We start from the raw sequence: 20,574 nt of genomic DNA on the forward strand, positions 1-20,574 counted from the left end.
AGGCAATATATATACCTCTTACTAACCGAGTTCGAGGTCCGTACTGTAAGTTACTGACCAAGTTTTTTCCCGTTGATTTATGGCCCCAGCGCGAAGCGCGCGGGCCATAAATCAACGGAAAAAAACGAGGATCCGTAACTTACAGTACGGACCGAGAAAACGAGGTTAGTAAGATATTTTTTATATCTCTGAGGTTAACCGGCGCGCGGGCAAGGAAACTAGTCAAAGTGAAGCGGAAGGTTCAACTGCCACAAAGAATGCCGTGCCAAAATCCCAAAAACTAAATCTTCTTGGCTGTTAAGTTTGAAATAGTTGCTTGCAAGAGTCAAACAGTTTTCAGTACAAGTTTATGCCACAGAAATGACATGAAAAACTCGCTAGATGATGTTTTGTCGAAATTTTAAATTAAGCGGGCTGTACAGCGGGCCGTACTGTAGAATACGGCCCGCTAATTTAGCCAATTACAGCGCGCGTACTATCTAAGAGATATAATAAATAATTTTATTTAAAACTGACCTACGGATATCAGATTTCCAGCATTTTCCCTGGCTCACCGGACACAGGCTATCAGTTCATATACCTGCTGTACCTAATATGGCCAAGGATCGCATCAGCAATAAAGAGAGATGAAAACATTTTTGCATCTCTGAGAAAAAATGGTTGACAAATGCCGTTTTGAACCGGAAGTGACCGAGGCAGAAATCGATGCTTTAGTGGAAGAGTTGTTAATCTTATAACTTTGTAATAAAACAATTATTCTACTCGGGCTTGCTGGATATAAAACGATTATAATCAACTCGGCGCTACGCGCATCGTTGGTTACCTACCACTTCATATCTAGCGCGCCCTCGTAGAAAATTGTTAAATATGAATGAAGAATATGTGAGAGAAACCCTGACCCTGTACACCTCAAATAATCATATTTTTAACTGAATAATGGTTTGAAATAAAATTCGCCCTGAGCAGAATTTGAACCCACGTCCCCCTGTTACTAGTCGGGTGTGATAACCACTACACCACCAGGACAACCATGCTAGCAACACAGCAATCGAAAGGAGATCATTTACGTGATTAGGAAGTGGGCCACTTTATGATCTTCTCATTTATTTTAAAAACCTATACATTTTTTTACTTTCTTTTCCCCTTTCCTTCTTTATTGTAATGAATTTTCCTCGGCTATCTATCTTACTGAGGTAGTGGCCCTAATTCGATGCATCGCCAAAGCTTTAGCTGCTTTGACCACTACGCATCATGACGCCCAAAATACCCAAAAAGAAGAATGAAACATTACAATAACCACTTAAAACCATTGAAGAACATTTATTATTATATGGCAAAGCCAGTCTTGGGCAAATCCCAGCGCTCTGATTGGTTCTTTCTCGGTCGGAATTTTACAGTACGGACTGTTTCCATGGAAACGGTCCAACCGTGTATTTTTGTTTTGAAGCGAAGCCGGAAAAAACAGCGAAGCAAAAAAACTGTGAATATTGTCATTCTTCACAGTGAAACTACCAGAAGAAGCTAAAAAGACTGAAAGATAAAAAGATTGAAAAGATTGATTGCACCGGAAGTGCATTTTACCATCAGAAACAGAGTGCCATATAATAAACAACTGTATGCCACGACCTCGGACCAATATTCCCCAGTACGGCCCGAGCAAGCTCGTTTAGTAAGCGGTTAGGGTTTTAACGAAAAAGCAAGTATACAAATGAGAATTTATTTCTCTCTTCATACTCTGAACCCACTGGCAACTACTTATTCTTGAGATACAGTACTTTGTCTACATTGGACAACGTTTACGAGATGGAGTAATCGCGAAGGATTTACGAATGTAAAAAGTTATCTTTTATGGTGACGATTCGTGGACGCCGCCGTGGTAGATTTTAAAGTAGGAACCTAAGGATCTACGTCGGCCTCGGCGACGAAAACATCACCTCAAACGACAACTTTGCTTTATATAAAGTCTTTTGCGATAATTCCATCTCGTTCACGTCCTACAATCGGGAGCTTTAGCGACGAGAATGGGGACGGCAACGAACACGTTATCTTCTCAGAACATAAATTCGCGTTTATGTAATCACTTCGCGACTATAATTAAAAGCTTTTTAACGTGGCAATGTATGGTGTGGCAGACCCTCAAGAATGCAACCGATACGACTCACGCTAATTTTGGGGAGAAAATGAAAATTTATCTTCAAGTGTTGACATCCTCCATAACACCTCGGGATTGTTTATTTCACTATGTTGTTTTGCTGACGACGGCAAAGAAATGGACAAAAATGATTTTTTTTTTTTGGTGACGTTCTCGTTGCCGTCGCCGTTCTCGTTGCTAAAGCTCCCTGATGTGGAGAAGGTAGGTACGAGCGGTTTCAGAGCGAAAATAGAGATATCAAGATTCTCTGTTGTATGCTCACGTTGTCGTGAAAACGCCACATTTCACGTCGCCGTTACGCAGAGGACCGTAAGAATATTTGCTAAAATCCGCGCTGAACGTGCAGCAAGATTATTTATGCTCTTTTAACCAATGATATCATTGTTTTGTGGCGTCATTGTTGCCGCCACCGTGGTCATTTCTTTAACTCCCTTGTTCCTAAATTATCATAGTTGAGATGTGAGCATCCGACGATACTATTTCAAACTTCTCTCTAAATATCAACAAAGTTCCTACCAATTTTATTCCTGGAAAGTATGTACACATTTTCCATGCCAGACGACTGGAAATAAATTGCAAAACTCATTAGCCTTCGTCGTCTTTGTTTGAGCTCTCGCTTTTTATCCAACGGATTTAAGGATTAAATTTGGAAACATGGAAATCGTAGTAAAGATGTTCATTGAACAAAAGTTCCGTACCTTTGCTTTCCATGACAAAAATAAAAGCACTTAATTAGCTCATTTTCCCGCTTTTCAAACTTTTCGACCAATGAAAAGCAAAAGCAAGACGTTGCAAGCTCGACCTATCAGTACCCATGATACTCTAAGGGCGCGTTCGATTGAGTATATGTGGAGTGATGATTAAAACGGTATGTTTGGCGCGTTTCGAAGCTGCAAGGATGATAAAAATATGTTTAAAATACCATTTTAGCAAATGTTTGACAATTTTAATGTGAATCTCCGCAAACACGAAGGATTTCCAACTTGTATTCCATGTATTCCTATTCCGGAATACGGTCAATCGAACGCACCCTAAGTTACATGAAACGTACGAGTTCGATCTCCGATCAGGTCCCGTCGTCGCACTGTTTTATTATGGGATGGGACTTATTTGTGAAATAACTTTGCTCTTGACTTCGTGGCATTCGCAATTGAAGTAATCTTCCGCGCTAGTAATTGTAAGTTTGAGTTAATGAGGATTGCCATCCCACTTACCGTCGTAATACTTCACAGCGACAGGCAACGACTTTTCGCGGAGACTCGTAAATTCACTTGCCTCGTGGAAGCCTGAATAGATCCCATATCCTCCACCAATCTAGTACAAGAAATAAGTTACAAAAAAAGAAAATGAATCAATGAATGACCAAAAGATTCCCGCTTCTTCTCGTTCGAAAATTCATCCAAACTGCCGGGAGCTAGACCTCGAAGAAAATCAAAATCCCATACCTTCCGAGCAGTCGACACACCTAACACTTTTCACGCGTGCCAGCTTGCTGATTGCCTTTTTCTGATTGGACACCGTTGGAGGCTGGCACTTGGCTGGCACAAGTGACAAGTGTCATGCATGATGATTGTTCGGAAGGCATGGGATTTTGATCTTCCTCGAGAGCTACAATAGCTCAGGGCCGCTTGGATGAATTTTCAAAAGAGAGGAAGCGTGCACCTTTTGGCCATTCTCCTGCGAAGTTTGAAAGCGGAGCGATGCGTTTTTCTGTGGAGAAATCGCCCGGCGCTGGAGTCGTTAAAAAAGTTATCTTCAACCCTTGTCCCTCTATAGAGTCTATTCATAAATGGCGGTCAATTTATAATTCATTTGTCCAAGTGCAAATTAGCCTACGAAGTCTCGATACCATACAGTCAGTTGAAAAGAATCCTTGCTCTAAAACGAGGCTTCTCAGGCTAGTTTGCACATTACCAAAAGAGTAATAAAACAGATGCCGTTTATGAATAAGGCCTATTGAAAGCCACAGTAAACAGCAAACTCCAAATCTTCAAAATACCACGTCTGAGGCAAAAGAACGACAGTACACCACAGGTAAGGTAAAACAACTTTTATTTAACAATTATTCGTCGTAGGCGAAGTGATTATCGGTGAATCTTCACCTCGACTTCGTCTCGGTGAACATTCACCGATAATCACTTCGCCTTCGACGAATAATTGTTTTAGTATAAATACACAGGTGATTATTTCAAAAAAGAGAAAACAAAAAACATTTCAACGCGAAATCATCTTCACTTACAGTGGCAAAACGACTACTGGCAGCCATTTTGTCCGTCGAGGTGATTATCGGCTGATAATCCAAGATAGCGAGCCAATGAGAGCGCGCGATTTTGTATAATCACCTGTGTATATTTATACTAATTACGAACAGCCAATCACAAACCAATTTGTATATCACAAGTGTCAATATTTGGGCGCAAAACGTATGAGCAGCATGGACGGAAGATAGTTAACACAGATGTTTGGAAAGCACCGAAAGGGTAGATAGATCACAGAAGCAAGTAAAATGAGGAAGACTGTCAAATAAATCCGCGAACGATTGCTGTAGATTACGTGCACCTAATCTGAAATTGCAATTCGGAGATTATTAAAAGAACACCCTTTTTAATATCGACCGAAACCTGGTTTTAATCAAGGGAGAGCATGAACGAACCACCGATCAACGATGTAAACAAGGGAATCATCACACCTCAAGCCAAAAACTCTCTAGCGGGATGTCGATTTAGTATCTAATAAAACTATTCGCGTAAAAGTTCTGATCGTTAAGTTCCCGTGTTGATGTGTTCACTCCGTTTAACGAGAAACTGACTAAACTAAATCAGTGATCTGAAAACTGTTGCTAGCTTCGAAGCGAGCTCGGAAACCCTGAGATTCCAGCTGTGTTAAAGAAGTCGAGCCCAGACGATCTCGCAGAATGTTCCAACAACATTTTAGTTTAAAAAGCTGAGATTTGGTGTCCATTATGGGTATTGCCCCTCAAAAGTGTCTGTAATGTTTCAAATTCACCAGAGAGTAAATTAAAGGCGAAAATTTCCCTTGCACTGTCGACTGCAGTATCTGCCAAGCGAGCACGAGCAACGTAATATATCAAGGGTAGGGTAAGGGTATCATATCAAGGGTAGGGTAAGATGTTAAAAACATTTGGAGCTCGGTCTTTCCAGGCAGCACCACCATACATATGGAACAGACTTCCTCGTGAAATTATATAAATTCTAAATAGCTATTAAAACATTTCTATTTAATGAAGCTTTTAGTAATCATTAACTTAGATATATTCTCAAAAGTGGGTAGAAATAACCATAACATCTTTACCGGAAAGCAACTCCTTCGCAGCAGAGTCCTACTCTTTCTTAAGCAAATTTCCCTTTCTTTTTTAATAGTTCGATAGTGATAGCGTAACTGGGAGGATCACACATTTACTTGATTGCATATCCGCAGTTCGGTTTATGATTCATTTTATATATCATTTCGCTCATTGATCATTCATAAAGGGAAAATTAGAACCCACAAATGACCAGCTCCCAACGTCAGTGGCTTCATAGCTCAGTTGGTTAGAGTGTCGCACCGGTATCGTGAGGTCATGGGTTCAAACCCCGTTGAAGTCCTGAATTTTTTAGGCTTCTCTACGCAATTGCTAAAAATGCGTCCATAACTTCCAGGATCATAGCTTTACTTGATAGCCTTAGTCTTATTATATAGTCTTACTGGTTTCCACGACAGAAATTTCGAAAAACTAAGCTTAATTAGTTCCGTTGGAAACATGCTACGTGCCTTCTTCTTACCCTGAACTAGTCGTTTCGCCCACTATCAGTTCGCAGACATCTCAGGTCAGTTCACCAACGTCTCATTGCCCGTAAAGGCTTCCTCACTATTATCACTTTAGCTGTGGATCAAACCCCAGAACTGAAAGTCACTGGCGGATCGATTCCTCAGCAAAAAGGCTACGTTAACCTCATTCTTCGGTTCGTCCTGTTTCCCGAAGAACAGAATTATTAATGTAATAAACGTTTTTCAGTTTAAACCTCACGAATAAACTAAAACTAATTCTCGAAGGGAACGTACAATTTAGGAGCAAAAGCTTAAGCTTTACAAAAAAGTTCTTTTTTTTTATTATTTAGAATTTAAAAGCGCTCACCATATAATTTGTTGATGAAGAGTGAAGTGATTACGATGCACAACCCGAATCAAAAGCGTTAGACTAATATTTGCAAACTTTCAACTACCGGCCGTGACAGCATGGTTCTATATTAAAGCAACTTTTTACCAGAAAAACGTCGGCAAAAAGCCCATATATAAGCCCTTCTCTGTACTCCATCTTACTCCAGTATACGTCACTTATGCTGACACCCCATTCCTTTCATCTTTTCCGAACATCACACGATTATTCATTTTGCTAACAGGATTCAATGTTCTTTCCCCCCGCACGCTGAGCGAGCCAACAACTGAACAAGCCCAGGCTACAAGCCGCGTTCCCTGAGAGGGTATCGGTCAGCTCTTGCACATGCACGTGGGCCCTGAACACCATTTTAGCTACTTCAGTTGGTCAAGTTGGGAAAGGTCAAGGTTAAAGGGATGACCAGGTCCGGGAAAAAGGCGAAAGGGCTTTCAAAAATGTTCTTACCATGGCGACGGGCTTAATTATTATTACTATTTATTTATTATTATTATTATTATTATTATTATTATTATTATTATTATTATTATTATTATTATTAATTTTTAAATTGAAGAAAGCGACCGGGTTTAAAAAAAATGCGACAGTTGTTTGGTGAGAACAACACATCATTGGGAAACGGTATTTGTATTGAAATTCAACCAATGATTTGCAATATAGACGTTCATAACAGATAAATATTACTTTGCCTGCTCCCTGGCAGGGCTTGAAATTGCGACCAATACAGTCGCATTTCCGACTGAATTTTCTCCCTTTGCCACTGAAGTATCTGGAGAAGTCGCAAATTTGCGACTTAAAGTTTCACCTTCGCTCCTTCGAAACCAAAGGATTAGCAGTTGCCACTTTTCTGCTACTTTTACTAAAATAGAGAAATGACAAAATTATTTTGTTTATCGCCGTGAATTTTCTGCGATGTTACGAGCACAACTCCATTTATTCGATCATTCGGAATTTTCAGCGGTTTCTTTACACACAAGTATCGCGGGATATTTTTTTTGTTTTGTTAAACCGCTGACACCACAATGCAGCCCGACGCTGTTTGGCTTTACGTTGGCACCAAAAAGTACCGTAAAAGCCAGGAGTTATGACAATCAATCGTAAAAAAAATGGGATGAATCATTTCACTCTATACAGTCAAACAGGCAGCATTTGATTTACAGCAGAAAGAGACTGGAAGGAAGACTGTTGCCATAGCAACATCAAAATATGCGTCATTTGGTGCATTTCTTAGTGTACAACGTGCTTGCCAAATTCCAATTGTTTTGCATCATTACTTGCAGAGATATTCTCTATTTTGTGTTTTGACTTCCATATTGTCACACCTTATGACGTCATCAGTACCTAATTTGCATAATACAAAAATCTTGAATATCTCTGGACCGAGATGAGATATGACAAAAAGGAAAACACCATTCTTCTTCACTTTTAAAGGCCTTTCAAATTCGCTTATTTTTGAATACCTCAATTTTTCATTTCATAGGCACTTGAAATTTCTGCAGTCTTTGACTTATGAATGAAGTGAAAGGTCATGATGTTTTGTCAAAAGGAAACAATTGATCACGTACTAGGCGTTACCATAACGGTGCACGTGATCACCTTGTGTCAACTGAATGAACTACAGGAAAGAATGTAAATCGTTCGTCGTCTTCAGAGTAAAACTACGTAACTTTTAGCAAAGAAACTTCCGTGTTTGGGTTTTTAATTTTGTTGTAATATTTAACTGAATATTTACATTTCATCTGAGGGTTACGGTTACTTTCCAAAAGGTAAAACAATGACTTGCAACGAGTGACCTGTGGAATGTGACCTGTGTTTTAGACCCGCCGACTATTTACACAATCGCGAGGTTGAGGTTGAACAGCCATATTATTGAAAATCAAAACATCTATGAGATACAAAAACAGACTTGCGAATTATCGCAAATCACAACGCTGACAAGCACAAAAGCTAAAGAAATGGTTAATAAACATGAAGTTTGTTACTATCTGAATGTTTTTGGGTTACAGTAAAGAGACATATCGTCCGCAGATGTAATTTCATGACACTCAAAATTCGCAAAAAGCGCGAGTTTCGAGTTTCATGTAAACAATCTTCGCACCAGAAAGTCGCAGCAATAAATTGGATTAACCAGGAAGTTAAAAAATATTGTTGGCTTCCCAAATAAACTTCATCTTACACTACAACGACAAACTCATTTGTCAGACAGAAAATTTCCTGTCTCCTCTCGTATCACATTTCAACGCACGTAGGCAAACTTGTAAACTCATTTTCACCGCGTCCCGATTCCCGCGAAATTTTTCTTCTTTCAAATATTAACAAAAATATCATTTCTCGTCAAGCCTTGCATCTTTTATGTTCAAATAACCGCTAAAAATAAAGATTTTTTAACGATCTATCCGTAAATATTTTTCATAATTTAATATTCTGTCAAAATTTGCACAACAATCAAAACACAAAAATAGCAACGCACGCAACAAATTTAGTTGCATGTACCTCTTCGTCGAATTCTCATGCTTAACATAGGAATTTTTAGTCACTGTGAAAATTCTTTCTCCATTCGTTAGCAATCATCCTTTCAAATTTCAGAGAAATCAACCGGTGCGCGAATATTTTACGTGTTTTTTTTCAATGGGATGTCAAAAGCCTAAGTGGCATAATCGGGTAAGTTCGGGCGATCAAGTTGTGCGTGTGACCCGCTATAAATAATTTTTTCACAAAATGTTCCCGAATTGTCAAGTATCACCACAGAAGACAAGAACATCATTCTAAAGGCTTATTCTACGCAAACAGTAGGTTCTGGAGGTAATTTTGAGAGTGGGAATACAAACTCACGAGGCCGCATGGTTTATTTAAGTAAGTTAACACAACAGAAAGACGCTAACCTCATTTTGACACCAAAATGCTGAGCAACTTCAGAATACCCGGCCACAGCTAACCACTATTGTTTTCCCTATGCGGCATCTTTTGAAGAACAAGACTTAATACAATAGAGCCTATTCTTATTCAATGAAATGCAAATAAGTGGCCGGGTATTCTGAAGTTCAGCCCCACCTTTTGCAGCGAAAATTTATTGAAACAAACAACACATGTGCTATTAGAGGCAAAAACCCCTTCCTATTTCATTACTCGCGTGAAGAGAAGATACGCAATATCGCAACAAAATAAATTCCATCAAGTGAAGCTTTGATCCTCGCAGTTATGAACGCAATTTACTTACCACACTCAAGATGGCAAGCACCAAAACTCCAGTCTTCAGGTCACAACCGCAGCAACAACTGCGTACTAAGACAGCCATGTCGATAATGTGCGCTTCGTAGTTCGTTTAGCAGTTCGAGAGCAAATAAAAAACCTCATGGTCATGGCGTGTTGGTATGCGTTAAAATTACGTCAAAAGCGGGAACCAATCAGGGCACGCATCCATTCAGCTGTGCTGCCATCCATCAGCCAATCACAATACTAATAATTAATTCTTGCTGTCACTTTTCTTAATCATTGGGCGTTTTCCATTTACAAAAAAATTCCGGATCGGGTGAAAAACGCCTAGTGATACATACATACATACATACATACATACATACATACATACTTTATTTGTCTTGTAGGTCAATAAAAAAGGGCAGCTAAAAAGCTGATGTGGGCCTAGAACTAAAGTGTATCTACAAAATTTAAAAAAATTAAGTTAACGCACTTACGAATTATTTACAATAAATAAGAAAGATTTTACGCGCCACAATTTAAAAATGTGGCCGTGAATAGCCTGGAAGTGGTGAGACCTTTCAAAACTTGTAAATGGAACACACATTTCCATCGGAGAGTTTCAGAAGTTCCGTTTATTCCGGAAATTTTCCAGTAGAACGAACCAAAAACGTGTGTTCCATTTACATCCCAACCGGAATTTCCGGAATTTCTTGCTAAATGGAAAATGCGCACTTGTCTTAACTTCCATTATTTCAAACCAAGGTTATGGAATTTCAACGATTTGTATTTTTTCGGCTCTCCTTGTAAAATGAAATTTCAAGTTTTCAACAATCCGATGATTGTAAAGACTCTCAAGTACTCGAAAGGTATGCAAAGCGCGCTCCTCGGCTCAGGTTTCGTAACCTCCATTGATTGTCATATATCTTTAGCTTGTATTGTATCAGGGGCACCCAACGATAATTTTCGGTGAAATATGTGTTCGGTTTTACGTTGCAAACATTTTGGCGACCGGTTTGTCCACCGAAGGACAAAATTTGGTCGCAGACGGACAAACTTCAAAGATGCCGTCGACTACCTCTGGAGCAGGCCAAACTGAAACAAATCTTAGAAAACAATAGCGAGGGTGTCTTGATTCGGAAATGATTTGACAGGTGATATGTAGCACAGTCTGGATGCGATAGAATTCGCGGTAAAATTGATAACGTTCTCATTTCGCAACAACATGAATCCAGGCGCGGGCGACCAATATTTTCCGTACGAAATGGGGCAATAATTTCCTCAATATCCACCAGGATGGATCTATGCGATGCCTAGGCCTTACATATTCAACGATCGAGGAACTCCCAGCCCATCTCCTTCTACCACGAGTTCTGACTCGTTGCAAGAATCCTTTCAGTTCAGCAAAGACGGCTCAATGCCGGGATCATCTTAAACTTTTTTGCGCCGTACATCTTCGTCAGCCGAGAACATTTTGAGATCCCTCGTGTCTCGGTTTGTGGATGGACAGCGTGTTCTCAAGTGCGACTGTAGCTTTCCGGACAATTTTTTTTGTCACCGGCCGATTTCAAGTCATATTTGTCCTGAACAAATCTGAAATTTCCCTCTAGTGTGACTTGTAAAACACCACCTAAAAGATTCGGCAACCAGGGAAAAGTACTCCCTTACGTTTCCGGAAGGGATATTTTTGCAATCTTTGGCACTTAAAAAGGTCACCTGGCAGTTTCCGGATGAGCAAATGGTTCCCTGGAAAGTAACATTCAGCTAGCAATTTCTAAAATGAAGATTTCATTCCCTAAAATTTTCGGACACTTCAATTTTCAGCTAAGACATCCGAACAGATCAAATTTTTTAAGGTGATAAATACATCTCTCTGGACAGTCTTTTTACATTACAAGGAACCTAGAAATTGCTCTCAAAGGCCCTTGCTCGTTAGGTGCCCTTGTTGAACCCCTCGCAATCGGAGGCTTGTGTTCGAATTTAATGCTGAATTAGTATTATAGTAGTGTTACTATGCAAGCTGTTTGTGTACGTAACTCGATCGCAACGGTTGCAGCTGTCTCTGAATTGCCACAAATTGTATTGTTTCGATGGGGCGTTGGCAAAATCCGGATGGGATCGGATCGGATCGGATCGGACTGACAGAAACCAAGAGAAAATGAGGGGACAGAGACGGAGTCTCAGGGTGTTGGTCGGGATATGTCATGTCCACGAAAGTTATTTTTAGACGAGCGGAAGTCTTTGTTCTAGCGAAAGTCTGTCTTCCGAGACGTCCGCATGCAGTCTTATCTCGCTCTCAGGTTCTTAGTGAAGAGAGAAAATGGTGGCGCACGTGGAAGGCTAATGAATATTTATTTTCTTTGAAACGTCAGACCGAGGTTGGCCTGCATGCGGACGTCTCGGAATACAGACTTCCGCTAGAACAAAGACTTCCGCTCGTCTAAAAATAACTTTCGTAGACATGACATATCCCAAGGGCTGGACCGGAAGCCTCCTTCTCTGTCCCCTCATTTTCTCTTGCAGAAACTGGTCACCAGGATCTTCTCGGTCGGTCGTGGTCTGAGGCTAAATTCCCGCGAAAACTAGACACGTGATATCTCAGGGTTAAGATGGCGGACAGAGAAGTAAGTCGAATTTTCGTATTGCTTTTCCGTGTTTTATCTTTCGTCAATACGTCGCTTTATTTAACACTGAGTCTAATTGAATTGAGTATTTTTCCAGAGGACGCGACCAAGAAATCTTAAGAGGCATTACGAGGAAAGGTATGATTGTGATGAATTGTTTATCAGTGCTTTACATCAATGTTTTCATGTGAGCTACATGTTGTCAGACAATCTACTAATTTATCCGTTTACACGTTACTTTTTGATTTATGACATACAAACATATGTCCTTTACGTATTCAACGAAAAATTTTCCTTGAAGATGTTTTGTTTCAAAATGAATAAAGAACGCTGATCAAGTCGGCCCAACAATGGCCTACCGGAATTTCAGGTGTTCATTTGCTGTCAGCTTTGCCTGGAAACTTTAGTAGAATCATAACAGCTATATCCTATTTGAATGACAGCGGGAAAGTATAATTGTGTAAAGTCAACTGTTTTGTTTAAATATATTTTTCACTGAAGGCTTTTTAGGCTTAGAAATGAAAGTGTCACTTGTGCATTGAATTGCGTAGAAAAGATGTTTACTCTTTACATTAACGATCTTCCCTCATGTAGTTTGTTTTCAAAACCAATAATGTATCCCAATCATACGACGCTTACCTCGTCTGCGGAAGATCCATATATCCTTGAACACAAAATGAATAATGATTTGAACTTAATCCTGTTATGGCTTACAGCAAACGAATTAACTCTCTTAAGAAAACTAAGTACATACTCATAGAGAGTAAATTTAAGTTATCAAAAATTACATGACAAAAAACAAAAGACTTAAACAACTGGCTGTGGTTATGTATAAAATCCACAATAATCTTTCCCCATTGTACTTGAGGCGGATTTTTACCAACACATCAGGCGTACACGTACACAATCTTACATTACCAGAAATTTAAGACAAAATGGCGGACGCCCAGACTCGACCCAGACCTTCCGCTCTCCCAGAATGGCCGCCGATCGTTATAGAGAAATGTATGGAGAAAATTGAAGAAGTGGAAATTTCAGATTTATAGTGGCATACACGACATTTGGCGACCTCTAAATGTACAGTGTACGTACCATATCATTATTTACGGTAGTTTTGGTCTCTCGAAAGTTCACCAACGCGCCGCCAACAACACATTTTACGAACGGCTGTTACAGTTCCTTGAGCTCTCTAATTCTTTCAAAAAAGCTCAGAGGTGCCTACCTTCCCTCCACATTTTAGAACATTTCGTTGATGTGAATCCTTGGTGCCGACCTCTCTAATCGTCGATCGATGTTCAAACTTTAAAACGTGATAAAAATCAGCCTTTATCCATTCCCCAAATTGCCGCCCAAATTGCGATAAAAGAGGTAAAAATACATCCATTTCTGCGACAAAAGCGGTCCAAAACGCACCACTGCGCTTATTATTCCTTGTGAAAAGTAGGATTTCTTTCTCCAGTTTGTTTTGATCGCTATCTTTACAGGTGGGTACTTCATATATGATTATTATTATTATACAGAATATCGCGGGCTAAGTGTACTGTGGGCCCTGGTTTTTGAAAATTATTTTTACTCTACCAAGTCACACGCATGAAACGAAGTTGTTTCTTCTCTCTAAAATCGTCATTCGAACAAGAGCCCAGACTCTAGTTTCCCCTTTTTCATTCCCTTTTTCATTCCATTTCACCTCAAAAAAGAAATTAAATTGATTCAGATCCTTTGATAGTGTGTTATTTCAGTCCTTGTTTTTTCTATGTACTGCTTTCTTTATGCCGCCATCTTGATAATTTGAAACCGCGTGCCAAATACTTCGCGGGCACAAAATGTCGCCGATTTCTGGTAATGGAAACTCTGAGATAAATTACTATGTCTCCAGACCAAGAACGGAATACGCAAAAGGTAGCCTTCACTACTGAGGTTCTGTTCTGTGGAACAAGATGATTTTTAGTGCACTGTAAATCAGAGAAATGTTTATTATATAGGTTTTTACTAAAGGCTAGTTAATGAGTTTGTTAGTTAATGTAATGTTATTCTAATGATATACATAATTTATCCTTTGTAACTTTTTACAAGACTCCTAAGAAGACCATATAAGATTTCGAGTTTAAATAAATATTGATGATGATGATGATGATGATGGTCATGATGATGCTGTTCAACTTATCACTAAAAGTGGCCAATATTGCACATTCTCGGATTTCTTGTTTAGAAGATTCACGAAAGCAAATTAAAGTAACTGCAAAAGACAATGAAATTTTGTTGGAAACTAAACTTTTACTTGGTTTGTCACTTTTTGTCTTACTTGTAATCTACCTCATCTTTGCAGAGTTGGAGGATTTGAGTATCACCAGCAAGAGGTAAGCTTTACATGTCTCATCTTTAACCAGGCTTTCAAGGGTCAGTATGTCGGGTGATGACTGGGGAATGCAATTACATTATATGAAAGACATGTTCCTATTGTAATGTGTGTTACAAGTACTTTTAATAGTGGCAACACTTCAATCTCTTTTTGCTTAGTCAACTTAATATATCATATGTAGTATATCCAATCATATCCCTTCAGACTTTTGAGCAGCTTGCTATTCTTCAAGTGGTTGCTATCTCCGCCTAATATGTGCCCAGCCAGCAATACACTGATAGGACAGATCTACCACACCAATTGTCCCCTACTGTTTCAAACAAAGTGCACCTAACCGCCTTTTAATTTTACCTTTGTTTCATAACTAATCGCATTGTCCAAGCTACGTACAGTGTTTACTTGAGTATAAGTACCTCCTGACTCAAAACAGCAAATAAAAGCCTGCTTTCCCTCTCCCCCAACCACTTTCTCATATAGTAGTTAAATAATGTGGAACGGATATCGGGAAAAACTGTATCAGTTGTCAATTTAAGATGCACCTATGCAGGCATCAGTATTTAAATTACTTTATTTAATCACTTTCACCACAACAGAGAAACAGGCTGTGGTGGGGTCGCACAACAGAGCGAGGCTCCAAATTAAGGGCCCACAGACGGATTTTTCGTGCGTTGCTAAGGAAGTGAAATGTTTCTTCCGGTAACTGACGTCATCATATCATGAGCTGACAAGAAAACCCACTCGCAAGCAAAAGTCACCGCACAAACTGTTGTTTCCATCGAAGGTTTTCCTCGCCCTTCCTCACGCTCGTTCTCAGATCAACTGCGCATGCGTAAACAAACTGACTTCCGGTTTGAGGAAAAAATCTACATTTCCGGCGGAAATTGAATTAATTTTTTTTTTACATGGCACGTTTCACCCCCAAAAACAGAATATAGCTAAGCATTGATTTTTTGAAATCATCTTTTTTGAAAAAGTTATGGGTAATTCAGTACCGTTTATGTCTTTAAAAAGAACATTTTTAAAAATAAAAAGAAAACCATGCTTGGCTGGATGCAAAAACGAATACAAATTATCAAACCATCGATTAAACACCCAAATTGCGTAGCACGGAGACAAATTTAGACTTTTCTTTTAATGGTCACGTGACCATGGGCGTGGTATGATGACGTCATATTTAGGGTCATTGGCTTACAAAAGTTGGAAACTGACCAAAATAATGCCAAATTCTCTCAAATTACCTAAACATTCGATCCTTAGCAACGCACCCCCAAAAATACGTCAGTGGGCCCTTACGCGCGCCTTTTTTTTTCCCCTCCCAACCATGATATACCACAGAAGACAGTCCACCACACCGGGAACTACATGCCCTACTCTTTGCGACAAGTGTGCGGGTTCTTTTACGTCCCACAGGATTATGAACATTGAAGGGTTGTGAGACGGGACCTCCGGCTTATCGTCCTTATCCGAGAAGACTAGAGAGTCTAACCATTTGCAGAAGTAATTACAAAGGCAGCACTTTCTCCTCAGTTATTTAAAAACCCTGAATGTTGATCCGGCTGAAGTTGAACTCACGACCTCCCGCGTGACAGCCCGGTGCTCAACCAACTGAGCCACCGGTGCGCGGTGCGCGGTCCTCTCTCTGGAGAATCATTTGATGTTTTGGTTAAAATGGATAGTGTTGTATTTTTTTCTTGTTGCATGCAATGGTTAGCCAAAGTTTGTATGGTACCTTAAAAGAAAATCTTTATTGAGCACCACCCTCCCCCCACCCCGATTGAGCAGCCTCATTCAGATAACCCCTCTCTCTTTGCTTTTGATAATAAGTATCCTGAAGATTGTCTGAGAAAATAGGACATTGGAGAACAAAGATCAATTCTGATCAAGGAATGATCTGGGGCGAACCAGACTCGTTAATTCCTTTGGTCACAGCAGTTCACAAGTATTGTAATAGACCAATTTCGAAGTATTAAAATTCAGCTTAAAACAATTAACATGATGTCCAGGCTCTGGGAAATGAAATAAGGATTTGTATGGGTTCTTTCCCCAGAGCATAAGGTGATGTCACGTTCTTTGTCTAACACTAATTTTTCCCGAAATTGATCTACTGTTAAGGTACAAGTCTTGTCAATCAAACCACAAAAAAGTTCAAAGTTCATCTCAGGCACCACTCTGTTTTTCAACCAGTAACCCAGGCTATCTCTCTTCTCTTCCCTTTTCGTTAAGAGTACAGACCCTGGTTGCACCTGTTCACGTGACTTCCCATGAGGCCCGGACAAAGTGCTCCCTAGTTCTGGTAGGCTCGCTCTGTGAAATGAAGACTTTCAAATACATGTGGCCAAATTGAAATATCTCGGAAGAACTGTTAAAGGCTGAAGGGCGTTTTTCTTTTTGTCAAAATCAGAGATCCAAAATTATATAACAAACGTATTAGATCTTGCAAATCATGAACGCTATTCTTGAATCGAAAAGATCCGAAATCAGCATGTATACTGTATAAAGCCTTCGTTTCACCAGATCAAAAGATCTGTTTGTCAAAAACGTATGGCCCAGTTCATTATATTTTCAACATTACTACCTCTCCCTAACAGCAAATATTTTACCACCCAGATTTTGGATGGTCACGTGATCAGGTCAACCTGTGTCTTCCTACTATGGACGATAAGAGAGGAGAGGAGAAAGAGTCTGAGTTCGAAGCTGAGGGTTCTTATGGTAAAATAGGCTCGTGAAATAACGGCACTATTCCCACTCCCCCTAACTGTTGCTTTCCTCGTGGCACTTTATCTTTGGTTATTTTGAGATCCTGAGTGATAATTTCTCCCGCACCATAGTCTAGTGCTGTACCAACGGCAGAAATCAGGGTAAAGAGAGTTGTAAAAGTTATCAAGACATACTGAAAACTAACGCTGCTTTTCTTTTGAAGGTCGTTGATTAAACTCTGTCAGACAGTAGTCCGGAAAAAAAACCCTCTCTTTACAAATGGGGACACTATGAATCCGGTAGCTCAAGTGACGTCGACGACCCTTGTCAAAGTCCTTTAAGGGGTGTCGGTGATTTCTACAATGGTAACAAAAGCATCCCAATCTTCACGAGACGCAAGACAACCTTTACCACTGAAGGAATGGTTCAACTATTGTTTAACGCAACGAACGATGCCCTGAAATGTATTGAGTGTCCCAAGCAAGTTCAGATGAACGCTGTTTTCCTAATTGATTTACGACGCATTCCGCTGGACGACCTTCGAGCAGATGGATTGCCACAATATGACAACTATGATGGCAAACGGACCATACCTGTTGATGTTGAGGATGACGACAATGGCGAATTGAAAGTGGCTGTTATCAGTTTTGAGCAAGCTAATTCATTACCAAGAGCTAGGTGTTATTACCTGGAGCGTTTATACCACAGCTGGAATGTCGAGCAGAACAACAAGTTCCATAGGCGAATCATGCATGTAAGAGACGAAAATGGTGCCATCGTCAACAATGTAGCATGCGTTCAGTACATCTACGATAAAGAAGAGATGAAATTTGCAACGAAGCCTCATAAGAGTTCCAAGATTGGTAGAGGCACGCCACACACGAGAACAAAGCCATCAATTGTGTGAAACCTTGATCGTAAGCTTAACACCTTAATTATGCCTCATTTTGATTACTGCAGCCCCGTCTGGGACTGTTTGAGTGGTTACTTGAGTGATAAGCTCCAGAAATTACAGAATCGCGCAGCCAGAGTTATTACTAAATCACCCTTTGATGCGAGCTCAAACCACCTTCTTTCCACCCTCAGCTGGGAGAGGCTGTCTCTTCGCCGAAAGAAACAAAAAGCCTTAATGATGTATAAAACCATGAATGACCTTGCTCCGGATTATCTACAAAGTCTTTTCTCTCAGCGTCACTCTGCTTACAACTTAAGAAACTCTGAGGGAAGGCTGACCCTGTCCAAACCAAGCACCAATTATTTGAAACGAAGCTTCTCTTACAGCGGGGCCATGCTATGGAATAACTTGCCCAAAAGCTTAAAAAATGCTGCATCCGTTGAGCATTTTAAGCGAAATATCAAGAAGGTAGCTGATATATCGGATTCCCACACGGCAATCATGTAAAGCAGTTGTAAATAGTTTTAGTTTTTAACTTAAGCTTAACTGATGATTTTCCGTGTTTAAATAAAGATTTACATACATACATACACACATACGGTAGGACCAAAAGATGCAGTGTCTATGGCAACACAAAAATCGGGTGTAGTGATGAAAGTTGGATGTTTAAGTGACCTACCACGTGGACCAAGACAAGCGTATTATCGTAACAAGCTTCACAAAGAAACTTTACCTTGTCACCTGAAAGGTGGAGTGCAACGGGATGAATTGCTTGAGGGTATTTTGAAAATGAAAACCCGACAAGGAACCCTTCGTTCGAAAAGTCACAATTGAGAAGGAGAACACAATGATTGTTATCTCCTCAGAAGAACAACTGAACAACTTGACGAAGTTCAGCACCTCGGAAATTGACTTTTGCACTGTGCAGATTGATCCCACGTTCCGCCTGGGACCGTATGAATGTACCCCCATATCATACCGTAATCTGACGATGAAGCGAAAGCGCACGGGCAAGAATCCTCTGAGATTAGGTCCAGTGCTTATACACTACCGCAAGGACCAGAATACGTACGTGGGTTTCTTCAAAGTCTCATTGATTTGAAGCCAGGACTGCAAGGAATGTTATCTACTGGGACTGATGGTGAGCAAGTACTGGTGAATGCCATAGAAGCTAAGCTCCCAAATGCGCACAGCCGGAGTCTGCGTTGTTTTCGACACTTGCAAGATAACTTTAAGCGAGTATTGACGTCATATGGGATGGCCGGAATGCAGAGGGGATTAATTGACGAAGTGTTTGGCAAAGTTGATGGTGATGGTTTTTACCATCCCGGACTCTTGGACGCCGAGTCCCCAGCGGACTTCGATGCGAGACAAATCTTTAAAGGAGGAATGGAAGGACAGGGTGATCATACTGAAAAGGTCTTTAAATGGGTGGAAGGTAGAGCTGATATGATGAAGTCGAGAATGATCGCTAGTGTGCGCAGGGAAGCCAGGCTTCCACCAATGACCAAGGACAGCGATATCCCTTGTCATTTTCGTACCAATGACGCCGAGTGCAACAACAGCCGACTAAAATCAGTAAAGAAGCACACTCAGTCAGGTTTCAGTGGCACCATCGAGGTAGTTCGAAATATTGCGAATAGCGAAAGTGAAGAATTTTCTCAAGCGGTTGCCGGTGTGTCTGGAGATTATGAACTTCGCGAAGATTTCCAGAAGTTTGTGGTACCAGATTACCTTTGAAGGTCAGAAGAAGAGCGAAGCCGATATATCCGCAAGCTAACTTTGGCAACCATGGAAGAGCTCTATGCAGCAGACGGGCCTGAAACATTTGGGTGGGTTGCTAATAGTGGGTACGACAATGCGAAGTCCCAGCCAAGTTCAGGAGTTGAAATTGACTGCCACACAGAATCAATGCCCAGCGTCAGTGTGGACAGTTTCCATCTCTTGGAGGAAGATCCCCGACTGGAAGGTATTTCAAGTAGCACTCTAAAAGCAATGGTCAAAAAAGCCAGTCTGCTTTTAGCCAAGAAAGGCGTCTGGCGACGACCACCGACACCAGATGGAAAAGCATCATTTTCAGTTTCAAGCCTCTCTCAAGAAAGACCTAACTATGTGATAATGGACAGGACCAATGGCAAAGTGGAGTGTGAATGTGCAAACTGGAAGTCTCTGAAGATGTGTTCACACGCTTTAGCAGTTGCAGAACGAGAAGACGCCGTGCACGATTACCTAGATTTCTATGCCAAGCAGCCAATGTCCAAGAAAGGAAACCTTACAGAAGTAAGCAACCTTGATGTGAATGTTGGTCCACTTGGCCGGAAAGGGAGACGTGTACTCGATCGAAGACAACCCCATCAGCTACAGTTACAGTCCCCACAAACTGGCAGAATTCCTCCAGTCCTCCAGCCCGCAACAAGTACAGTCTAACGTGGCTTTCGGAAAGCAAGGCATATCAATGCTATGGATGCAACTCGGCCT

At 40.5% G+C, this 20,574-nt stretch overlaps 1 protein-coding gene across 1 annotated transcript in view; it reads right to left on the reverse strand.

Annotated features, from left to right (window-relative positions):
- LOC138024957 (uncharacterized) overlaps positions 1–9,703 on the reverse strand; it is a 19,560-nt gene extending 9,857 nt beyond the window's left edge. Inside the window, exons 1-2 of the mRNA XM_068872163.1 lie at positions 9,544–9,703; positions 3,367–3,466 (exon numbers count right to left, since the gene is read on the reverse strand). Coding sequence (XP_068728264.1) covers positions 3,367–3,466; positions 9,544–9,621 — 178 coding nt within the window. The 5' untranslated portion in view covers positions 9,622–9,703. The remainder of the gene's footprint in view (positions 1–3,366; positions 3,467–9,543) is intronic.
- Between the last annotated feature and the right edge of the window lie 10,871 nt (positions 9,704–20,574).

Source organism: Montipora capricornis, chromosome 11, assembly GCF_036669925.1.
Source record: "Montipora capricornis isolate CH-2021 chromosome 11, ASM3666992v2, whole genome shotgun sequence".
Taxonomy (NCBI): Eukaryota; Metazoa; Cnidaria; class Anthozoa; order Scleractinia; family Acroporidae; genus Montipora; species Montipora capricornis.